Here is a 24,543-nt window from a genome sequence, read left to right as displayed (position 1 = left end):
AAAACAAAACAAAACAAAACAAAAAGAAATCTCAGTTTGATCGCTATCAACTTCAACTGGTCTACCGGACCATGAAACATCGTCCAGCGAGAACTCTCCAGCACAAAACTTCACAAACCACTTTTGCCATGTTCGATCAGTCACAGCACCTTCTTCATATGTCGCACAAATCCTTTTTTGCATTTCAGTTGCATTTTTACCTTTCTTGAAATAATAAAACATACTATGCCAAAAATGTTGCATATTTTCTTCCATCTTCAATATTAAAATGGCTACACAAAAATTCACCAATTTTGATAAGTTTTTTTAAATGTACCGTGATAGGACAACTGTCACAGTACAACCTAGCAAAAGTGTTTCAAATGAAGTTAAATAGCCATCTTATTAAAAAAAAACAAAATGAACTTTTTGGCTAGCCCAATAACTTAAGACATCATGACCCTTACTGCTTTAAACCTTACTGCATACTTGCTAAGATCACTCTCTTACATAACCACAGGGTAATGACCAAAATCTGAAAGTTTAACATGCATACAGTACTCTTATCTAATACACATTAGTCCATATTTCAGTTTTACAATTACTGTTCAAATAATGTACTGTTTAACAATTTTTTTTCCACTCGACAAAAACCCAGTTCAAGAGACAGTTTGTGACATGTATGACATTTCCTAGTGACTCCTCTTCTGTACTGGGTTCTCCTTTCCGTTTTCTTCAAGCAATATTTCTCCTGCTTCTTTTTCTTCTAAACATTCTTTGTTTGATTCCCAAAGCCATCACTCTTCTCAGTTTAACTCTGCTAGCAGATAAGACAAAAGTAAAACTGACTTAAACACTTAAATCTCTCTAAATCACGAATGAGTACTATCGCATTAGATTCTCATTATTATCCTATTATCATCTTAAATTTCTACAGCATTTTATTTTATAGGTAGAATAAGAGTAAAGAGGCCACCGGTGACAAAAGCTACCATTATCAGATGGACTTCAGCTAAATTTTATCTATTTTTTAATGAAGAGATAACTTTGTTTTTAAACTGTTTCATAAAATGTATACTATTTAATTTTATCAAGCCAGCATAACAAACTGTTAGCCAGCCTCACTTAAAACATGAATACAAAAATTCTAAATAAAACGTCAGCAAATACAACTCAAGAGTATATCAATAGGATGAAATATTTGACCAATTAAGATTGAAATAAATTTTACAGGAGGTTCAAAAATTTTTTTTAAAAATTAATAATATCACTGTAACAACAAAATGAAGAAGAAAAATGTGATCCCATCAGTAGATGCTGCAAAAGCATTTGAGGCCGTTCAGCTGCCATTCCAAAGAACTCTAAGTAAAATATGAGAGAAAGAAGCCAAATAACAAACAATGCAGATTTTTAATAAAACACCAGTTGTCATAAATGATAAAATTCTAAAACTGTTTCATTTAAAATAAGAAATTAGAGATGCCTGCCATCACTGTGTAATTCAGCATTGTTTTGTAATTTTCAGCAACTGCTGACAAAATTAAACTATTGAAAATACTAGAAAAAAGATTAAATATTTCTGTGCTTCACAAATAGGTACACACAAAATCATGGCCATGTTAATATGTTTATATATGATTGTATATCTAGAAAACCCAAAAGAAATCAGTAAAGAAATAGTGAAATTATTAGAGAACTTGATAGGGTGACCAGATCCGTAATGAATATATAAAAATCAATAGCTGTTTTTCCCCCACTCCAGCAGTGAGCACTTAGAAATGAAAAGGAAGTAATAATTCTTTCAAAATAGCAATTAAAATTACACTTAGCATAGAAACAATATTTATATGGAAAAAAAATTTTTTGAAGTATGTGAAACAAGATTTGAACATATGGAAACATACTCTATTCTTGTATGGGAAGACAATATAAAAAAATCAGCTTCTCTAAAATTAATATATAAATTTTATGTGATTCCAAATAAATTCCCAATATGTAACTGTTTGAGGGTGAAAGAGGGGATTTGCATAAAATGATATTAAAGTATAAATGAAATGAACAACTACCTGAGAATAAATATGCAAAGCAAATCAAAAAAGGGCAATTAGAAAGTTAGACTTATTTTTGCTGAACATTAGACTATACCATAAAGCCACTGTAAGCAAATCTATGTGATATTAATATAGAACTAGAAAAATAAGCTAGAAAATCTAGAATAAGATCCAAAGTCTATAATATGTGATAGTTTCAAAAATATATAAGGTGGTATTTCAGTTTAGTTTGAGAGTTTGGATTAATTAGTTGTATTCTCACAACTGGTTCTTTATTTGGAAAAGTAAAAGAAAATTTGATTCCAATCTTAAACCACATAGTAAATAAATTCCAGAATTAAGCCTTAAATGTGAAAAATGTAACTGTAAGAATTCTGAAAAAATTCCTGAAAACTTCCATAATGCAGTTGAACACTCTGAAGCTATCCTTGACCATACGAAAATTAAAAGCGTTTATGTGGCAAAAGAAACCATAAAGAAAGGAAGAAGACAAAGAATACATTTAGTAAAAATGATATATAACTTAAAGACAGAGTTGTTATCTATTATGCTGAAAGAACTCTTAGAAAAGGTGATAAAACATGAATGTAAAAATATTCAGAAGACTTGACTAGATGTTTCACAGGATTCCAAATCCAAATGTTCCACAAACGTATGGAAACATGCTCAAAATTATTGGTAGTTGGGGAAATGTACACTTTTTAAAGGGAGAGTTTACATCTTTAGTTTTTTAAACTAGAAAATATGAACTATAACATAACACCCATTGCTGATAGGAAAGCAGGAAAAAGATTACTGTTGTCCTTTGGGAAAGAAAAATACATAACTGATTGGAACCTTTTTGAAAAGCACCCAAGTAGAATCTTGTAAAATTAAAAGTATTCATATCTCTTTATCAAGCAATACTGCTTCCGGGAATCCATTGCATAGAAATAAAAGACAAAGTATAAATGGTATACTATGTTATAGATGTTTATTACATGATATTTGTGAGAACAAAGACCTTGAAACAAAAATGGAAGCACAGCTGAAAAATCATGGTACATCCATGCTATGAATTATTACGTGAGCAGGGAAATGCTGCATTAGCGTCAGACCCAGGGGACTCAGAGGGCTTCTTATGATGTATTATTTAGTGAGAAAAATGTTATGAAGAAAAATGTGTATAATATCTTATTTCTGTAAAACAAATAATGATCCCTCAACAGTATATATGTGTGTGAGGTATGCAGTAAGCAGGGTGAAAAATGCGAGAAGACCCCCTAGATCGGTAGTCTTGTGGTGGAGGGTGGGGGAAGACTTGAAGTAGGTAGAAGGAGAAAAGCAAGTGAAAAGGGAAAAGAAAAAATAAGATGGCAGTATTAACAGCATACGTGTATGCACCACAGTAAGGGCCAGTTTGTGTACTAAAATTGTGCAGGACTTCTGAGATGTTTGTTCCCAGGACCTCCACCAAGTCAGAAAACAGGTAATTCTGTTATTGTGAGAGAAGTGAGGGCAACCACTCTCGATCTTTTTCTCTTTGAAATCTGTAGAGCACTGAAATCCCAGGGCTGCTTTTCTTTCTGCTTCCTGGTGAGGGAGGGAGCCCGTAAATTGTGTTGGCCTTTCTCCACCACATTGCCAGTGGCTTTCTCCCAACAAACTTGGGAGAAGCTTATTTCTCCGGCTCCCTGTAACTGGTATACATTCAGAGTTCGCGTAGAGACAACATCCCGTTCCCGTGGGCTTGAGAGCTTGCCAGGTTTGTGGGTATAGATTTGCTTGATGCTGCTGCTAAGCAGTGAGTGACTGAGCCAGTCTCTGTGACCCGTTTGCCCAGAACCACAGAGGAGAATGGCCCACAGGGCTACCACACCTCCCAGCCTGAAAGGTGTTCATTCCAAACCTCTTCTTAAGCATCTGGCTTTCCATCTCATAAACACACATACAAGCACTTCATTCCCCTTTAGAGCCTCCAGGTAAAAGTCTTAGAAAGTACTACCTGCCCAAGAACTTATCATCACAGGAGGTGGTTCTGTCACCATCCCAGCCTTGTCTTGCACTGAGTCCTCAGCCAGCCACCGTCTGGGGTGTCTTAGCCATTCCCCCCTAATATGCCATGTGCATTCATGCCTCGAAGCTTTGTGAGGGGTGCTGTTTTATGAGAATGCTTCCTTCTGCCCTCCTCGCATGCACATCCCTTATCATCCTGCCAAATCCTATGGGAACAGTGTCTTACAGTTCAGATGCTCTTTGGGCCAGGAATTCTTTCTTGACTCTCCCTTCTCCTTCCCCATTCTTCCCCATGAGTAATTTGCAGAGCACTGTGTTTTATATGTTTATTTACTTGCCTGTTGCCAGCTGCCCTCTCTCCACCTCTGCGGTAGACAGAGTTCCCGGAGGTTAGAGACCTGCTTCTTTTCCTTCTTTTTTCTTCTGTTTTTACATCTCTGTATTCCTGGGGCTTATCGCAGTATCTGGCCCATAATTCATTCCCAATAAATGTCTGTCAGGTGAATAAATGAAGTACATTGTGCCTCCTGAAATTGGAGCATAAAATCAGGATGGGAAATTGTAAAATTGTGCTTCTACCGGCACAAAAAGAAAATACAACAGCACTTCACAAAGCTAATGATGGTGTGATTCTAAGTCACCACTCATTTTACCAAGAAAGGTAGTTGTTCATTTAACAATATTTATTGGCTAATCAAATGTTTGTAATGTTGTTTTGAGTGTCCTGTGTATTCATTTTATGCTGATGAAGTAACAGTTAAAAATGGTCTTTCACTTATTTTCTTTGTTTTGGAGGGTGACTGGGGAGTCGTGAATCACTGGCTCTCAGGTTCGGACTTGACTGAGAGTTAAGTCATCATTCCACAGAACTGAGATACTTGAGCTGTGTGAGTCGGAAAGGCCTCCTTTAATGGCTCGCTGTTCTCCACACAGATATTCACTGCATTACCACCGTTCACTCTGGGAATCTTCGAGAGGTCTTGCACTCAGGAGAGCATGCTCAGGTTTCCACAGCTCTACAAAATCACCCAGAATGCTGAAGGCTTCAACACAAAGGTAAACAGAATGTTATAACAGAGCTCTCACTTGAAAAAGGTGATGACGTTTTGTCTTCCTGCTCTAGTTATCTGCCTGTGAGATAGCTGAAGCTTCAGAGATTATTTAAATGAGGTAAGACCAGGGGCCCTCTCCCACTATAGCAAGTCCAATGAATCTGAGGTGCCAAATCAGGAAAGAAGTTGCCACATTACACGTGGTCCTTCTTTCGGTTCTTCTGTGTCAATTCCTTCCTTCTCCACATGTGCCTCTGACACGGGTGTGGCCAGAAGCACCCGTGGCCCCCATCCCTTTAGGATCAGCCATCAGACACACCCCTTAGCCTTTCACGAAGTCCAGCGCTGAGGCTGGCAGGAGCTTGCCTAACAATCCTCTTGCCATCATCACTTGCTTTTCCGTTTAAAGGAAAATGTTACTTTAGCTAGTGAATAAAATTAGACAGATGTGGACACAGAAATTAAGTCGGTCATGGATATTATTTTTCAGTCTGGAGAATCAGGAAAGAAAATGCATCTAGATAAAAAAGATGTAGGCGATCTGGACAAGAGTCAAGCAGACACCAGGTTAGGTGTTACAGAGATTGGCAGTCGTGATGGCAAAGGGGATCTCGCCCCACCTGCCAGTCACAGCTAAGAGTGGCAGAGCAGTTGCTGCCACTGGCCAGAAGGGAAGAATGTGCCTGGCTTGGAAGAGGCAAAGGTGTGAACATGCCTGCATTGCTCCGTTTCTTTCAGGTTTTTGTGTGGGAGGGGACTGGGAAGTCTAAACAGAGGTCCATTGCCGTGGTCAGTTACAATACTGGATGCTGGTTGTGTATATACATGATTTGCTTAGGTAGCCACTGGGGCTTAGTAAGGAAGAAGTGTGAAGTCCTCAGTGAAAGGACAATGCCTGGAGACCTCATTTTAAGCTAGGTATTACCAATAGCATCCTTTCAGAGCTGCCTTATTTGAGGGCATGTCCGAGACTGGAAAAAAATGAAAGGGATTCTCTTGGTTCTGGTATGTTCCATACACAGGAAACCTGGATGATTAATTGTGTCAGTCCTTGTTTACTGTGATTCTATAATGGGAAATATCTATCAATGGCCTATTTATTCTGCATTACTTACATAAATCTGTTTTTTACAGAGTTTGAATTGAATCAAAAGATCAAAAGGCTGTGTAAGGTGCAAAATCAGTAGGGAATGGATCCATTAATGGTAGTAGAGCTAAGAATAACCTGAGACTTATTTGAAGAGCTGGGAAGGAGGGTAGGGGGAGTACAGAAATCGTGGAAAAGCAAACATTTAAAATGGGAAAATCTCTTTGTCTTATAATTTTTCATTATTTTCCGTTGTCCCTCCACTACCTAGGATCAAACTATATGACAATTCCCAGATCAATTTGTAGATTTCTGAGTAAGTTCAGTCTGGCTTTAGTGGTTCTATCATCTCAGTGGTTAAAAAATATGACTGAAATTCATTTGTGAAACCATAATTTAGAAGAAATTAAACTTTGCATTCTTTTGTGTGACCTTTCAAGTGTTAAGATAAAGAGAACTTTTAAACTGTGCATGATGACATTAACCAAAATTCTAAAAATTAAAAAGTTGAGTGGGATGGATTTTAAGAAATAAAACAAAAGAGTGAGGATGCTGGGTAAGAATTTAGATTTTAAATGTTTTTACTGCTTTTAAAAAGTACACGGTTTCTGTCTCTTATTAACAAATTTGACCAAATAACCTTTTTTCTGGATGATTTTCCTATCTTTGATTGTAAAATCTTTGGTGTCTTAGGATTCTAAAGAAAATAGCTCATAATTCATTTTTCAGATGTGGATGGATTGTATATTGGTCTATGTACATGTGTATATATATTTAGGTCTTTGTACTAAATAATAGTATCTGGAGATCATTCAGTCAGTTGTGTGTAAAAAATGAGGAAATCGTTTTGGTTTTTTGTTTTTTTTAACTTCAAGAATAATACGCAGCTTCTGGGGCTGCCCAGCACACTGCTGGTGTCCTTCACAATGAGGCGTTTGTTGAGTTACACAGAGGTCAAGAGCTGTGGGCAGTTCCTGACTCCCTCGGTTTGTTTTCCCTTAGGTTTTCTGGGGTCACTGCATCAACGCCTTGGTCCACTCCCTCATCCTCTTCTGGTTTCCCATGAAAGCGCTGGAGCATGGTAACGGCTTCATGATTTCAACTGTCAGCAAGTAGCTTTTGCAATCCCTCTGGTGCCAGTTGTTCACAATTTTTTTTCCCGAGTTCTGCAGACCTAGAGATCACAAGAACAAATTTGAGAAGAAAAACATACCTAAAATCTAACGAGAACTAGTCACAGGTTTATAGCTTGTAGGTTTCATACACTCTGGCTCTGAAAACCCATTTTCTTTCCAGTTGCCTGGAGAGTTTAAATACTAAGAATCCCAAACCTTATTTTTAATAACTGAGTTGAGGATCTTGAAGGAAAGCACTGTACTGTAATGAAACATCCATGCCTCTTGTCCATGAGTTTGAAATTTTCTGTTAATTACTTGGGCTTTAGTTTTCCAAGCTACACATACCTCAAGCAGAATAACTCAAATCGTGTAAGTTTAATCTTAACCTAGTTTTCTGAAAGAGTCTCCTCTCCTTGGCTTATACTTTTCAAGCAAACTTTTAAAGTCCGTTTAAGGACTCTACCTCCTGATTGCTTGTAGTCTTCCCCACAGCTAGAAGATGTTTGAGAAAAGTCACCATCTCTGCACTTGTGCACACTTACACATCCAAAATGTCCCCTCTGACAGACACAAAGCTTTTAGTCTCAGAAAACAAAAATGTATCATGAGAATGCTTCTCTTTCATCCCTCTCAAATTGTAATAATTCCCCTGGGAAAAATTATCCAAATGTTGACTAGACAAGGCCTTTGATTGTTCAGAGACCCAAAGAATATAAAGTTTCCAAGCTTCTTTGTTTCTGTGTCAATGTGTTTTGCGCTTCAAACAGAAATGATTCATCCTCATTGATATTAACCTATTAAATCCTGACAGACGAAATGCATGCACTGCCAATTTATTATACCCTGTGACCTAGCCTTTCCATTTCCTCAGACTCCTTGTCCTTTGAGGGTCCCTAATTCTCTAGATCAGAAAATAAAATTTTCTGCTTCTAGTCCCACTCTCCAAAGGGCCTTTCTAGTGGAATCATTTTCGTTTAACTCTAAAGCTTTTCTGTGATTCATCTTTACTCATAGTGAATTTAATTTGTCTTGAAATGGTTTTGTAAGGGTTTGCAAATATAAGAGTATTCAATATGGTTTGTTTTAGTAGCACTGACAATTTGCTGGTACAAGCAGCCATCATTGTATCAGGAATGACTCCTCCATCATTTTATCAGGAATGACTGGTGATGGGAAGCAACATGTCTGATGATCATAAGAACATTTTTTGCAGTTGTCCTTTTATCTCTGAGCCCAGCCTTTTGTACTTAGGAAAAGACAGTAAATAGCGTGGATTGACCACAAGTACTACATCCAGACCCTCAGCCCTTATTATGTAGACATTACACTCTGCTCCTAAGTCCAAAGAGGTTGTCTTTGGAGTCTGAGAAGTTTAACAAGATGGTCATTCACTTACTTGCTTCAGAAGGAACTAATGTGGCCCCATTCTGCAGGAGAGACAATGGTTTTCCAATACCAGAGCTATGATTATGTGGTATGAGATTGTGGCTTGTAGTTCGTGGTGGAATTGCTATAGGTCACTAGATTTCGTTATGTAAATCCATGCATTTGCCTCATGATCTATGTTTAAAAGAGGATAGAGTCCCAACTATTACTGATTTACCTGCTGTGTCACCAAGTGAATTTCAAGTTACCTTCTGCCACTTTTATTTGAGTCCCTCAGATTTGACAATTTGCCTGGCAGTCAGCCAACAGAGTGGGGTTTTTTTTTCCTGTTTCTATCATCATCATCATCATCATCACTGATGATTATATGTATTAAGGCTTCAGCATAGAGGGTTTTTTTTTCAGTTGTATTGTAAACAATAACCTATTAAGTGAAATAGCTTAAGGTGAAATAAATTGCAAATATCATGTATTTGGCATAGAACAAAAGAAGGTTATTGGTGTTCTTGTTCATTAGTTGACTTCCTCTAACAAGTTGAATACACTAGAATTAATTGCTAAATTCTCACTATTAGTGCACTGCAAAAATGATTACATCATTGCTCATTAACCTTATTGATTCATGTAACATTTATGTCCAAGACATGGTGATAGACTATAAGGGTGTTAGGAATACAGATTGATGTGGGTCTGACCTTCAAAGAGTTTGTAGTCTGATGAGGGAGATTAGATTCACACATGGATAATTCCAGAATAATGTAGGAAATACATTGTAAAATATATTTTCTTTGAGTAAAATACAGACAAAGTGCTATCAGATTTCAGAGGGTTGAGAGAGAGATACCTTTCATTTGGGATTATTCATGGCTTGTTAGAAGAGGTGACATTTAGGCTTAGCCTGGAAGTCAAAGTAGGATTGAAATGTGTCGGAAAGGAGGGAGGAGTCAGACAAAGTGGGGAGTTTTTAGGCCCTGTGGCTAACTGTGAGAAGTTCATCCCTTCAAGGGTGGAAGGTAAGGAAAAGCCTGAGGAGATAAGCAGAAGCTAGATTGCAGAGGGCTTTGAATGTGAAGTTAAGAAATTGGGAGTTAATTTTTTAGGAACTGAGTAGTCAATATGGAATTTAGATCAAGGAGAGTGTTGTCAGAGCAATTTGGGAAAAATGAATCTATTACGTGAATGACAGAAGGTGGATGATACTAGCCGTGTCTCTGTGTATTCCAGGGGTGAGCTTAAGGAGTGTTAAATCCAGGAGTTGGGAATGTGTACACTGAGGAGGAAACATGTTTTAAGAGCTGATTTTTTTCAGCAAAATCATGGCATATATATGATGTGCCGGACACTGAGAGTGCAATGGATATAAATGCAGCATAACTTGCCCTCTTGGGACCTACATAAGGTCAAAGTTGATGATCAGGAAGTACGTAAATAATTGTTTTATTACTGGCATGCTGCGCCTACAGACTGTGGGTAGAGCTTATAATACAGGGACACAACCTAGACTAGTGGGTCACAGGAGAGTCTTCTCCAAGAATGTGATATTTAAGTCCTTGAAAGATGAGGAGGGACTGATCAAGTGGGGCAGGGGAGGCCTGGGGAAAGATGGGGAGAAAGCATCCCTGGCCAGGAACAGGCAGGCAGGTACACAGGATCTGTGCTGCCGAGGAACCTGAGGAGGCCATCAGCAGTACAGGTGACCCTTGAACAACAGAGGGGTTAGGTACGCTGACTCCTCATGCAATCAAAAGACCATGTATCACTTTTGATTTGCCCAAAACTTATGTACTTATAATCTTCTGTTGACTGGAAGCCTTACCCATAATATAAACAGTCAATTAACACCTATTTTATATGTTATATGTATTATGTACTGTATTCATACAGTAAAGTAAACTAGAGAAAAGAATGCAATTAAGAAAAACATAAGGAATAGAAAATACATTTACAATATTTATTGAAAAAATTGAGGGGTAAGTGGTAATGGATGGAGACTTCACTGGGTGTGGTCAACACACAATAAAAAAAGAGAAAAAGAAAGAAAAAATCCACATATAACTAGATGCATGCAGTTCAAGCCCATATTGTTCAAGGGGGGACTGTATTTCCAATGGGGGGCCCTGGCCTCTAGACTTTATTCAACCTCTCATAAGCCTTGCAGGACATTGAGCATCCCTGACCTGGACAGGAAACACCATGGGCACCCTCCCTTTCCTCTTTCCCTATCCTTGTGCAACTATAACTCAAATCATGTCTCCACACATTTCTACCTTCTCCTCTTGGGTCAGCAACAGCACCCCTTGTCAGAGAGCTACAGCATGAAGGGAGGTACAGTGCAATGGGGAGGGGAGTGGCAGGAAAAGGGGGTAAAGAAGTTAGAAAATGTTAAGATCACTAAATCCCAGATGGAGACTTTTCTTCAGTGAGGGTTTGAGGTCAGAGTTACATGGTAGAGTTTGCCTGTGAAGTAGATAGGACTGCTATGTAGAAAAACATAAGATTGGCAAGAGAGTATGGGGTTACTGGGCGGAGAGCAGAAGTCAATGGTGGATTGAATTCTTGCAAATCAAGAAAGATTGCAAATTTGAGAAGACTGGGATATGGCAAATGATTGGATTTCTTATTTATGTGTGAGATTTACAGTCCTAAATATACATGAGTTCTTGTTACACTTAGAATTGCCATCTAGAAGAATGTATTCAGCCCACTCCCAAAGAAGCATAGGAGCATGGCACCAGTTTGAGACAACGTGGGGCACTTTGAAAGCATGGGAGACCCTGATCTAACCAAATGCCTTTTAGGCCTTGCTCTCCCCACAAGTCCTGCCTGAAGCTGTTCTTCAGACACTAAACTCGGAGCCTAAAGGAGTTTTACTTTACTAGGGGCCAAAGTCCCTAGAGTAGCTTCCTTTTAATGTTTCCTACCACATGGCATATGTCACAAAGATGGTGAATTTTACCAGAAATTCTCTCTTTACTGTCCATGGAGGGAGTATTAAGTACATATCAGTGCTGTTCACTTGGGCACATAATTGTTGGGAAGTATTTTTGAGGAGGTGTGAGCATGTTGTTCATTCCTTAGAAGGCTTCCAAGAATTTTGCTTTGCTTATTTTTGCATGGTTTTGGATAGACTTTACAAAGCACTCCTTCCCTGATGGAGTTTGTGATGATTCATTTCAAGTTTCAAAATAAATTTTTCCACTCAAGCAATTCAGTAAATCAGATTTCTTCCAACCATCACAACTTTATACTCACTCCCATGGCCCGCCTGCAGCTCCTGCCCTTTGATCTGAAAAGAGAATCTAGTTTAAAACCAGAGATGTCACCTTTGCCGGCACCAAAATTCATCAGGGGCCTTGGTTTCACGCCACACTCAGGTTTTCCACTAGTGTATTCAGTCTGCATAGTTGAGCAGCCCTCCTTGAAGTGGAATGTGGTTATTGGCAAAAGAATATAAAATCAGTTTTCATTTTAAAAAAGAAAATTTTCAGATTTTTCCTGATGAAATTTACGAGGTAGGTGATGGGAAAGAGACTACTGAATAGTTACCAACAGAAAAAAAAAATTGTTCTCACTTGCTCACCATCCACGCCCTGGGAACCATTCCTACCTGCTTTCAGAAGGAAAAAACACCATATGAATACCTATTGTACTGGCACTAATTAAGCCATAAGATCTTTCAACATTTTGGGAGAAAGCTTTTTTATATGTTTTAATAAATGTGCTACTGTAAGATTAGGCATGTTTTATAAACTGAAATAACAATGCACATGTGTATAATTAAACATAGTATACATCTCTCTGTGGCATTATTGGGTCATTTTAGCTTGAGCTATTTATGGCCTATACCAGTTACTATAAATTTGGCTATTTTATATCACATAAATCCTGGTGATTTGCATTGTGTCACATTAAGCACAACTTGAGCAAGGCCACCATTAGTCTCTGAAATTGTACCTTAAACTCAATTACCCATTCATTAAAAAGAAAAGACAATGACTATGTTCTTTATGGCAGGTTTTAGTAGAATATACAGTAGTGTACATACAGGCACATTCCCTGCCCTCACAGAACTTACACCTAGGGAAGGCAAGATTGAACGAGAAGTATTGAATGTTATAAAAGAAGGTCAAGGTCAAATGGATGTATTCCAAGGAAAGCTAACCTGGTCCTATTTTGGTTTTAAGACTTTTCTCCTGAAGGGTGTGATAGCAGAACTGCAGGATGAGTAGGAGTGAGCCGTGGAAAAAAGGAGAGAGAAAGGGTTGAGAACATGATTCCAAGTGCAGCCGGCGCGTGTGGGTGGAAGATGGGAAGCACAGTGGTGAGACTCAAATTGCCTTAAGATGTCAAGGATGGAGACTAAGAGATCAGGTCTTCCCAGGCCTTTGGAGATGTGTGAGTGTTTGTAGTATAAGTTTAATGGAAGCCATTGAGAGGCTATAAGCAGAGAGCCATATATCTGATTTATTTTAATGTAACCACATTGGCGAGGATGATTATAGGAGTCCAAGCGGTTGGCTATTGCCTTGCCTAGTGTATCAACAATGACAGGGGAGGGGAATAGACAGATTAAAGGGCTGCTTTGGAGGGAGAGTTGGAAGAATTCAATATTGCATTAATTAATACTTCCCTAGTCTACCTGATTATACTGTGTCCTAAACCCTTCCAAAAAATAGGTTATTGCAGTCACAAAATTTACCACTAAAATACTATATTCAAAGTCAGGTACATGAAATAATGAGTTGATATTCTGTTCCCCTTTAAAAGTCACTGTGTACAGATTTTAAAGGATCTAAAATAACTAAAAAACAATCCAGAAATGAACATTAAGTACTAACTGGGACAGCAAAGGGGACTAGTAACTCCACGTGGTGTCTGCCATCTGGAAAACCTGCTGAGAGGCCAGGGAGTGCGGAGGACGTCCATAAAACCCTGCCATGTATAGATGAAGTGAGTGGAACTTGCTCACTAAAAACTAGAAAGGCAGAACGCTCTAGGAGCTTTCAGATTTATACAAATGAAAATGCAGCTTATAAATCTGAATAACTAGTATAATGCACTTGAAATAAGACCAGGTTTCCAAATTCAAAAAAAAATTTTTTTGTTTTGGTTTGTTTTAAACACAGTAGATACAGCTATAGTGACATTCTGCTGTTTGGAAACACAAATTGGCTTGAAGGTCCATTGTTTCCATTCAGTCAACTATTTCTTATGTTGGAGTGTCTCTTTTAATAAACTGTACCTTATATGTATTTTAAAGAATTGGGTTTGCCATAAGGTTGTAAGAAGTGTGACCCTGAGTTCCCAGATTCCACCCTTATAACTTTACCAGGATGTTGAATCGATGTGTGTTAGCCAGGGCTGGAATAGCTGCTGTAACAAACAATACCCAAATCTCAGGAGCTTAGCCCAATCAAGGCTTATTTCTTACTCGTGTCACCACCAAAGGGAGGACTGCATTTTTCATAGGTGGTGACCGTATTTTCTCATTTTCTGTATTTTTGATGCTCTGACATTTGGAGCCTTGATCCTGAAGAGACTGTGCCCCTAGGGCTAGTCAATTCCTAGCGAGAGCAAATGACTGCCCTGCAAGATATAAAGCAGCCAACCCAGAGCCCATAAACCCACCAGCTCCTTTATCAAATCCCCACACACCAAACCACTATCCCCCGACCTAAACCCTGACAACGAGGGTCAGTACTGTAACCCAGAGCCTGCTGAAATTATTTAAACGATTCAGTGCTAAGCTAACACAGTGTACCTACCCTGTGTTGTCCATTCCCTCCCATGAAAACCTCAATAAAGGCCCTGGGTCATACTCTCCCCTCTCCCCTTCTGCCCCCTTGACTGGTCCTGGTGTGGCCCAAAATGACATCCTATGCCTTCTATTTCTACTGATCTATAAGTATAAACTTCATCCTTTGTGACAATCATTTCCATGTGTGTGTGCCTTACTGTGCCTCAGTAAAACAAAACCTGGGTCCATTTCAGTGCAGTGGGGCTCCATTCAGTGCATGGCCTCTGAGTTTACCCTCAGCCTTAACACTGTGAGGGGAGAGAATCGGGAGCAGGAGAGCTTGTTCTTAACCATCTCTGGCAGGAAGTGATCCATTGCAATAAGTAGGCTCGGGGGCCCAACTGGGTACCAGGGATGGGGGGGAATGTTATTTAGTTGGGCACCCGAGAAAAAGTGGAATCTGTGGCCTCATGAGACCTCACAAGGTGGCTGTTTGACAGTTGAGTGTATTTTCCATCCTTTTAAAAATTATTTTTAGTAAACAAAAGTGAAAAAAAATAAAAGATTGAAATTTGAGTTTTATATTCATCAGAAATGGCTCTAGAGAGGAGGAAATCTAGCAGAAGGCTTATATAACCAGGAACTTAACCTAACATTGGTTATGAATGTAATTATAATCACTAACACTTGAATAAACTCTACCTTTTATATGCTCTTTCCAATATTTTTTACTACTCTTTACAGAGAAAGGAAAAAATAAATTTTCTCTTCATGAAAACGTAGTGTTGGAAGCTGGAAACCTAGTTTCAATTATAGTTCAGTCAGTGCATGCATTTGAACAGAATGAGTTCTAAAAGTTTGTTTGTAAATTTGTTATATGAAACTTGGGAATACATTTCCACTCTTGAGATGACTCTGAGAGTAGCTGGTTGGCATTGCACCTCCTCTGAATCTGTGACCCTGATGATATTCCAGAACTGGGGCTGCTCTGAATGAATGCTTCGAAAAGTTCTTGAAATAAAAGGGCAGGAGAGGCAAAGCAGAAGAAACAGCTTTTGCTCTCCAACCCAAATTCTTGGCAAGAGCCTCGATGTCAAGGGAATGGTGCCACCTCCACCTTAATTCTCCCCACTGAGTCACATGTGAGCGAGATGCCTGTGATTTTTAGTGCATGTGTTCCATGGATTCTTAACTACATTCAGAATACACCTACAAATTCACCCCATCTGTTTTCTTGATTATTAAATCCTGTCTTCTCTGACTGTACTGTGCTATGCTATAACGTTGTCTTCAAATTTTGCTTTTTGTCAAGAGCCATTTCTGAATGGATTTTTGTGGTTTAGCTGGGTAATGATGTAATGTTTTTAATGAGCACTTAATTGAAATGGCATCTTTATAAAATGTCATCAACCTAGCCCTTGATCGTTCCATCTGTTAGGAAAATGAGACGTACTTTTCTTACAAACCGTGAGCTTTCCCACAATTACTTTCAAAGAGGTCTTTGCAGGCAGCATTTTGGGCTGTCACTGCTAATGTGGAAGGCCCATGTGGTTTTGTCCCAGTTATCCACAATAGTCTGTTTTAGTGACTGTGTTTCTAAACCTCATTTGGCTAATCCTACATTATGTTGGTCCCTGGATCCAACCAGATTTTTGCAAATAACGTAAGTCTGGAAGAACAGGCTTAACCACTGCTATGAGTCAGTGGATGCTGAAGCAATTGAATTATATGGGCCTCTAAGTGGACACACTAGCTATAGGTAACGCCCTCCTCTTTCATTTCAGCCCTCATCAGGGTAAATCTGATCCTGGATTTGCAAAAGGCTGACTGGTCTCAGATTGTTCAGTTAAATACTAACTGTTCTGATGCAACAGGCGGGTTACTTCTTCTTACCTCTCCCCTGGCTGGTAGCCTTTGTGTGCTAACTGGGTTTGGGTCAGGCCGGTTAAGGAGAGGAAACAAAGGTTTGGTAAGATCACAGCTCCCCACATGCACTTTTGATGGATCTCTTTCATAGGGACCGTTTTAGAGCCTGACAAGGCTTAGTCCCTGTTGACTTCACAGGTCTGCCACCTGCTACCTCAGCCCCACCCCCACCTGGGTGCTCACCATCCCACTGGGGCAGGGGCAGGGCCAGAGGCAGGCTGGAGTCCCCCCGCCCCCCCCCCCCCCGCCCAGGCCTCTGTGCAGGCTGCTTTTCTTTTGTGCCTGAATTTTCCTGTAACCTCTCACTTCCTCTCAAATATCCTTCTATCCCACCCCATAGGGTTTTGTCTGAAGTAAAGTTCTCTACTACATTTATACAGATGAGGTTGAATAATGTTCTGAAGGCGGACTTTGGGAACTCAGCTACTCACGTTGATTTGAGGGTTACTTTTCTCTATCAAAAAAAAAAATCACTTCAGATTTTTTTTAAGCTTATTTTTTATTGTTGTTCAAGTACAGTTGTCTCCATTTTCTGACCACCACTTTCCCTTGCACTACTCACCCCCGCCTCCCACCTTCAATCCTTCCCTACTTTGGCTTTGTCCATGAGTCCCTTATACATGATCCTTGACTTGACCCTTCCCCTTCTTTTCCCCCATTACCCTCCTCCCACTTCCCTCTTGGTTACTGTCAGTTTGTTTTTTATTCCAATGTTGCTGGTTATATTTTGCTTGCTTGTTTGTTTTGTTGATTAGATTCCACTTATAGGTAGATCATACGGTATTTGTCTTTCGCCCCCTGGCTTATTTTGCTTAGCATAATGCTCTCCAGTTCCATCCATGCTGCGTGAAGGGCAGGGGTTCCTTCTTCCTTTCTGCTGCGTAGTATTCCATTGTGTAAATGTACCATAGTTTTTGGATCCACTCATTTACTGTTGGGCATTTAGGTTGCTTCTGATCGATACTTGGCTATTGTAAATTGTGCAGCTATGAACATTGGGGTGCACAGATTCTTTGAATTGGTGTTTTGGGATTCTTAGGGTATAATCCCAGCAGTGGAATTGCTGGACCAAAAGGCAGTTCCATTTTTAGCTTTTTAGGAAATTCCAAACTGTTTTCCACAGTAGCTGCACCAGTCTGCATTCCCACCAACAGTGCACTAGATTCCCTTTCCTCTACAGCATCACCTGCATTTGCTGTTTGTTGATTTGTTTATGATGGCCATTCTGACCAGTGCGAAGTGATATCTTACTGTGGTTTTAATTTGCCTCTCTCTGATGACTGGTGATGCTGAGCATCCTTTCATATGTCTCTGGGCCCCCTGTATGTCCTCCTTGGAGAAGTGTCTGTTCAGGTCCTTTGCCCATTTTTTAATTGGATTTTTTATCTTCCTGGAGTGCAGTTGTGTGAGTTCTTTATATGTTTTGGAGATCAAATCCTTGTCCGAGGTGTCATTGGCAAATATATTTTCCCATACAGTTGGTTCCCTTTGCATTTTGCTGTTTTCTTTAACCACATAGAAGCTTCTCATTTCGATGAAGTCCCATTTCTTTATTCTTTCCTTCATGTACCTTGCTCTGGGGGACATATTGGTGAAAATATTGCTGCATGGAATATCTGAGAGTTTGCTGCCTATGTTCCCTACTAGGATTTGTATGGTGTTGTTACTTATATTTAAGTATTTTATCCATCTTGAGTTTATTTTTGTGTATAGTGTAAGTTGGTGGTCGAATTTCAGTTTTTTTGCATGTAGTTGTCCCAGTCTCCCAATACCATTTGTTGAAGAGGATATTTTTACTCCATTTTAAGCTTCTGCCCCCTTTGTCGAATATTAATTGACCATCAAGACATGGGTTTATTTCTGGGCTCTCTATTCTGTTCCATTGATCTATGTGTCTGTTCTCATGCCAGTACCACACTGTTTTGATTACAGTGGCCTTGTAATATAGTTCGATGTCAGGCATTGTGATCCCTCCTACTTTGTTCTTCGTCCTCAAAATTGCTGTAGCTATTGGGGGTTGTTTATGGTTCCATATAAATTTTTTAAATGTTTGTTCTGTATCTGTGAAATATGTCATTGATATTTTAATGAGGATTGTGTTGAATCTATAAATTGCTTTGGGTAGTATGGACATTTTGATGATGTTAATTCTTCCAATCCATGAACATGGTACTTGCTTCCATTTATTTGTGTCTTCCTTCATTTCTTTCTTCACTGTTGTGTAGTTTTCTCAGTATAGGTCTTTTACCTCCTTGGTTAACATTCCTAGGTACTTGATTTTTCTTGTTGCTATATCGAGTGGTATTTTTTTTTCTGATTTCTTCTTCTTCTATTTCATTGCCAGTGTACAAAAATGGCTTTGATTTCTGAATATTGACTTTGTAACCTGCTGTTTTGCCAAATTCACTTATTAGGTTGAGGAGTTTTTTGGTGGAGTCTACAGGGTTTTCTATGTACACTACCATGTCATCTGCAAACAATTATAGTTTTACTTCCTCCTTTCCTATTTGGATGCCTTTTATTTCTTTTTATTGTCTGACCACTGTGGCTAGGACTTCCAGTACCATCTTGAAGAGAAGTGTTGAAAGTGGACCTCCTTGTAGTGTTCCAGATCTTAGTGGGAAAGCTTTTAGTTTTTGCCCATTGAGCATGATGTTGGCTGTAGGTTTTTCATATATGGCCTTTATTACATTCAGGTATGCCCCCTTTATTCCCATTTTGCTGAGTGTTTTGATCATAAATGGGTGCTGTACTTTATCGAATGCTTTTTCTGCATCGATCGAGATGATCATGTGGTTTTTGTCTTTCCTTTTATTTATGTGATGTATTATGTTTATTGATTTGCATATATTGAACCATTCCTGCATGCCTGGGATGAATCCCACTTGATCGTGGTGGATAATCTTTTTAATGTATTGCTGGATGCGGTCTGCCAATATTTTGTTGAGGATTTTAGCGTCTATGTTCATCAGTGAAATTGGCCGGTAGTTTTCTTTCTTTGTAGGGTCTTTGTCTGGTTTTGGGATCAGGGTGATGCTGGCCTCATAAAAAGAGTTTAGGAGTCTTCCCTTCTCTTGGATTTTTGGAATAGTCTGAGAAGGACAGGGGTTAGCTCTTCCTTAAATGTTTTGTAAAATTCTCCTGTGAAACCGTCCAACCCAGGGCTTTTGTGTGCCAGGAGTTTCTTGATGACTGCTTCCATTTCCCCAGCTGTTATCGGTCTGTTCAAACTTTCTGTTTCTTCCTCCTTCAGTGTTGGAAGATTATACTTTTCTAGAAATTTGTCCATTTCATCAAGGTTTTCAAATTTCTTGGCATATAACTGTTCATAGTACTTTCTGACAATCCTTTGTATTTCTGTGGTATCAGTTGTTATTTCTCCTCTTTCATTTCTGATATTATTTATTGGAGTCCTCTCCCTTTTTTTCTTGATGAGTCTGCTTAAAGGCTTGTCGATTTTATTTATCTTTTCAAAGAACCAGCTTCTGGATTGGTTGATCCTTTGAATTGTTCTTTTCATCTCTATGTCATTCAGTTCTGCTCTAATCTTGACTATTTCCTTCCTTCTGCTTGCTCTGGGATTTATTTGTTGTTGTTTCTCCAGTTCTTGAAGTTGTAGTGTTAGGTCTTTTATTTGAAATGTTTCTATCTTTTTTAGGTAAGCCTGTATTGCTATGAGCTTCCCTCTCAGGACTGCCTTTGCTGTGTCCCATAGGTTTTGGACTGTTGTCTGTTCATTTTCGTTTGTTTCCAGAAACTTTTTCATCTCTTCTTGGATCTTATTATTGACCCATTCATTGTTTAATAGTGTGTCATTCAGTCCCCATGAGTTTGCAAGTTTTTGAGGTTTCCCCTTGGGGTTGGTGTCTAGTTTCAAGCACTTGTGGTCTGAGAAAATGCTTGTTATGATTTTGATTTTCCTGAATTTGTTGAGGCTTGTCTTGTGTCCTATTATGTGGTCTACCTTTGAAAATGTTCCATGTGCATTTGAAAAGAATGTGTATTTTGCTTCTTTGGGATGGAAAGTTCTATATATATCACTTAAGTCCATTTGATCTAATGCATCATTCAGTTCCACAATATCCTTGTTGATGTTTTGTTTGGAAGAGCTATCCATTTTTGACAGTGGAGTGCTAAAATCTTCTACTATCAGTATGTTACTCTATATCTTTCTTGAAGTGCTCAAGATTTTCCTTATATATTTGGGTGCTCCTATTTTGGGTGCATATAGGTTTACAATGTTTATGTTTTCTTGATGGATTCTTTCTTTGATTATTATAAAATGTCCTTCTGGGTCTCTTTTTATGGCCTCTGTTTTGAAATCTATTTTGTTTGATGTAAGTATTGTTACCTCAGCTTTTTTTTTTCCTGTCTATTTGCTTGAAATATATTTTTTTCCATCCCTTTACTTTCAGTAAGTCCTTTGTTCAGAGGTGGGTCTCTTGTAGGCAGCATATGTGTGGGTCATGTTTTCTTATCCATTCAGCTATCCTGTGTCTTTTCATTGGGGCATTTAGTCCATTTACATTGAGAGTTATTACTGATAGAAACCTATTCATTTTTCCTCTTTGTACCTGTGTTTTTCTTTTTCTCATTCTTTTTCTTCATCTTCTTAAACTAGTCCCTTTAGCATTTCTTGTAGTACTGGTTTGGTGAAGATGTATTCTTTTAGCCTTCCTTTGTCTGGGAAACTCCTTATTTCCCCTTCTATTTTAATTGAGAGCCTTACTGCGTAGAGCAGCCTTGGTTATAGGCCCTTGCTTTTCATTACTTGGAATATTTGTTGCCATTCCCTTCTGGCTTGCAGTGTTTCTGTTGAGAAGTCAGTTCCTAGCTGTATTAGGGCTCCCTTGTATGTTACTCCCCATTTCTCCCTTGCTTCCTTGAGGATTTTCTATTTGTCTTTGATATTTGCCATTTTAATGATGATGTGTCTTGGAGTGGGCCTCCTTGGGTCCCTCTTGAGTGGGGCCCTCTGTGCTTCCTGGATCCATGAAAACCTTTCTCTCCTCAAATTGGGGAAATTTTCCATCATACTTTTTCAAAGAGGTTCTCTATCCCTTCCTCCTCTTCCTCTCCTTCTGGTATCCCTATTATGCGGATCTTACTGCGTTTCAGGCTGTCCTGCCTTTCCCTAAATGCCTCTTCATTCTTTTTGAGTCTTTTTTCCATTTCTTGTTCTTTCTGGGAGCTTTTTTCTACCTTGTCCTCCATCTCACTGATTCGATCCTCGGCTTCATCCTGCCTGCTTTGGATTCCTTCTACTGTGTTCTTCAATTCAGAAATGGTATTCTTCATGTCCTCTTGTGTCTTCTTGATAGTTTCTATGTCCTTTTCCAGGTTGATATAGTTTTCTGTAAGATCCTGATAGTTTCTCTGCAGTTTCTCATAGTTCTCTCTGTGCTGGCTGAGTTCATTGAGCTTCCTTAGAGCCATTGTTTTGAATTCAATGTCTGATAGTTCACTTGCCTCTATTTCATTTAGCTCTCTCTCTGGGGATTCCTCCTTTTCCTTTGTTTGGGGGGAACTTCTTTTTCTTCCCATTTTTGTGAGAGTCTTATTTATTTATTTATTTATTTATTTATTTATTTATTTGCTTCTGCTTCAATTGGGCCATCTAGATTTCCTGACTTTGTGAATTAAACTTCCAAGGTAGTAGGCAGGTCTTTTTATTTATTTGTTTTTTCTTTACTTTTCTTTCTGGGCCTGCCTCTGATGGTGTCAGTTGTTGTCCCCATCTGAACTTGGGCCATTTGTTTGAGTCTTCCAGGAATCTACTCTCTGTGTCTGGCTCCTGTGATTGTCAATCTGTTCACTGTGTCCTCATCTATCAGGCTTAGGCACCACAGGGCGGAGCAGTGCCTCCTGATTGTGGGACTATCAATCCCATATAAGCTGCTGTCACTCAGGGGAGTAGTCCACCTAGTGAGGTGGAGATCGTGGACTAGGAAAGTGTTAGCACTGGGACTCCCCAATGCCTCTGTCTCCAGTCTCTCCTCAGGGGTCTCTGGGCAGCTCTGTGACCCCTTTGGCCCAGGACCCACCTTTTCTGTGGACCACTCTGCACTCGCGGGCCTGTGTGGGTGCCAGTTTACGCGTGCCCTTGCCAGTCTGTGCACTCCCTCGCAGGCCCGTGGACGCCGGCCTGCTGGAGCTCTTGCCAGCCCACGCAGTGCCGCTGCACACACGCCCTCGCCAACCCTTGCAGGCTGCTAGTGCATGTGCGCATGCGCGCCTACACTGGGTGGTTTTGGGCTGTCTATTGTGTGCTTTTCAACTTTTGGCTCTTTGGGAGCATGGCCTGCCCACGCACAATGGAGACTACGGAAAGGAAAAGGAGTTGGGACTCCCCGGTTCCTCTTCCCGTTCTTTCCCCAATGCCTCTGTCTCCAGTCTCTCCTCAGTCTCTGGACAGTTCTGTGACCCCTTCGGCCCGACATCCACTATTTCTGTGGACCGAGTTGTATTCGCACGTCTGGCTCCCGTGCACCTGCTTCTGCCTCTTTGGGGGCGCGGCCTGCCTGCGCAAAAGGGAGACTATGGAATGGGGAGGGACTGGGGACTCCCTAGTTCCTCCTCCCATTCTTTCCCCAACACCTCCGTCTCCAGTCTCTCCTCAGGGGTCTTTTTGCAGCTGTGTGTCCCCTTTGGCCAGGGATCCTCTATTTCTTCCAGCCAGTCCACATTCAGCCCCCCAGCTCACACCCGCACAAGCTGTGTGCAGAGTGCACAAAAGGTAGGTTAATTGATTCCCTTATGCCTGAGCGAGATGGTAGCTGCAGAGTGGGAGGTGTTATCACCAGGGCTCTGCTGACCACTGTCTCAGTTCTCTTCACAAAGTTTTCCTCACCAATCTTTTCCCAGGCACCAGCCCACTCTGCTGCCGCCTCTACCCAGAGATCAAGAAAGGCAGCTGCCACTGCATTTTTGCGTTGACCCTTTAAATGTCTCTTTGCATCTCCAACCACCTGTCTCTGTCAGAGAGCGCCCCTAAGCTTTTTGGGGTTGCGTTTTGTCTGTGTGTTTTCCTGGTTTCAGATGCTGTAGTCTAGGGGTTCTTGTTTATGATTCACACTCTGTTATTCTTAGGGGGATCCAACTGGCCATTTCAATGTCCCTCTGGTGCTCATGCCTGTGGGCACCCAGCCCACCCTCACGAGCCTCCACTGCGCTTCTCACCCATTCAGATGTGTGGAAGTTGATTTCACTGTCTGTCCTCAGCTCCAAGGCTCCTCTCCCTCTTGTCGTTCCATTGTTTTCCAGGTGATTTCTCCACTATTTAGTCACAATTCCACTTTGGTCTTGGGAAGGGGTCCGCGTGATGCCCATTCACTCCTCCTCCATCTTTTTTTCTCTGCAAATAAAAATGTATGTGTTGGCCCTTTGCATCTCTTTGCACAATGACTCTTTGCGTCTCTAACCACTTGTCTCTGGCAGAGAGCAATCCTGCCACTTTTCACAGCTGGCTGTTATCTGTGTACTTTTGGGGGTTTGGTGCTATAGGGGGGGGTCCCTGCTTATGGTTTAAACCCCACTCTTCTCAGGGGGATCTCACTGGCTGCTTAAATATCCCTCTGGTGCTGCTGCATAAGGGTGTCCAACCAGCCTTTTTGAGTCTCCACCTCACTCCTTACCAGTCAGATTGTGTTGAAGCTGATTCTTCTGTCTGTTCAAAATTATAAGGCTTCTCCCTCGCTATTGTTCAGTTGTTTGCTCCAAATGATTTCTCCACAATTTAGTTGTAATTCCAGATTGCTCCTGGGAGGAGGTCAGTGTACCTTCCATTCACTCCTCTGCCATCTTGCCCTCCCTCACTTGAAATTTTGAATACCTGGCTAAAATTAAAGCAGCTAAATGACAGAAAAGATGTTTTACTCACTGGAGTGTTGGAATTACCACAATATTGTTAAGAGTAAGCAAACTGAGAAGAAATAATTTGGCAGCAACAAGCTTTAGGGATAAACCTGGACAATAGAAGTAGGTTTTTCCAGCCAGCGGTTACCAGCAAGCTGTAGCTTATTAATGCATTCATCCACAAATGATTTCATAGGACTTCCGATCTCTCCTTCAGGGCTGTTATTGGCAAGTTTTAACAAGGAATGATGCCCATGGGGATTTGCCTCTAAGACAGTTGAAATATAACCTGCAAGAGAACAATCCATTCCATGGGAATTTCCCTGACAGGGTGTGCAGAGCGATAACTTGTGACTTG

The 24,543-nt window shown here is 40.1% G+C and overlaps 1 protein-coding gene across 1 annotated transcript in view; it reads left to right on the top strand.

The window, feature by feature from the left end:
* The window catches only part of ATP8A2 (ATPase phospholipid transporting 8A2), a 523,880-nt gene that overhangs the window by 350,953 nt on the left and 148,384 nt on the right, over positions 1–24,543 (top strand). The window contains exons 28-29 of the mRNA XM_054577153.1: positions 4,959–5,081; positions 7,167–7,245. Of these exons, the coding sequence (XP_054433128.1) occupies positions 4,959–5,081; positions 7,167–7,245 (202 nt within the window). The remainder of the gene's footprint in view (positions 1–4,958; positions 5,082–7,166; positions 7,246–24,543) is intronic.

Source organism: Pteronotus mesoamericanus, unplaced genomic scaffold, assembly GCF_021234165.1.
Source record: "Pteronotus mesoamericanus isolate MK-2021 breed Mesoamerican mustached bat unplaced genomic scaffold, CSHL_Meso_final contig_41, whole genome shotgun sequence".
Taxonomy (NCBI): domain Eukaryota; kingdom Metazoa; phylum Chordata; class Mammalia; order Chiroptera; family Mormoopidae; genus Pteronotus; species Pteronotus mesoamericanus.
This window is presented reverse-complemented; position numbering and strand designations above follow the sequence as displayed.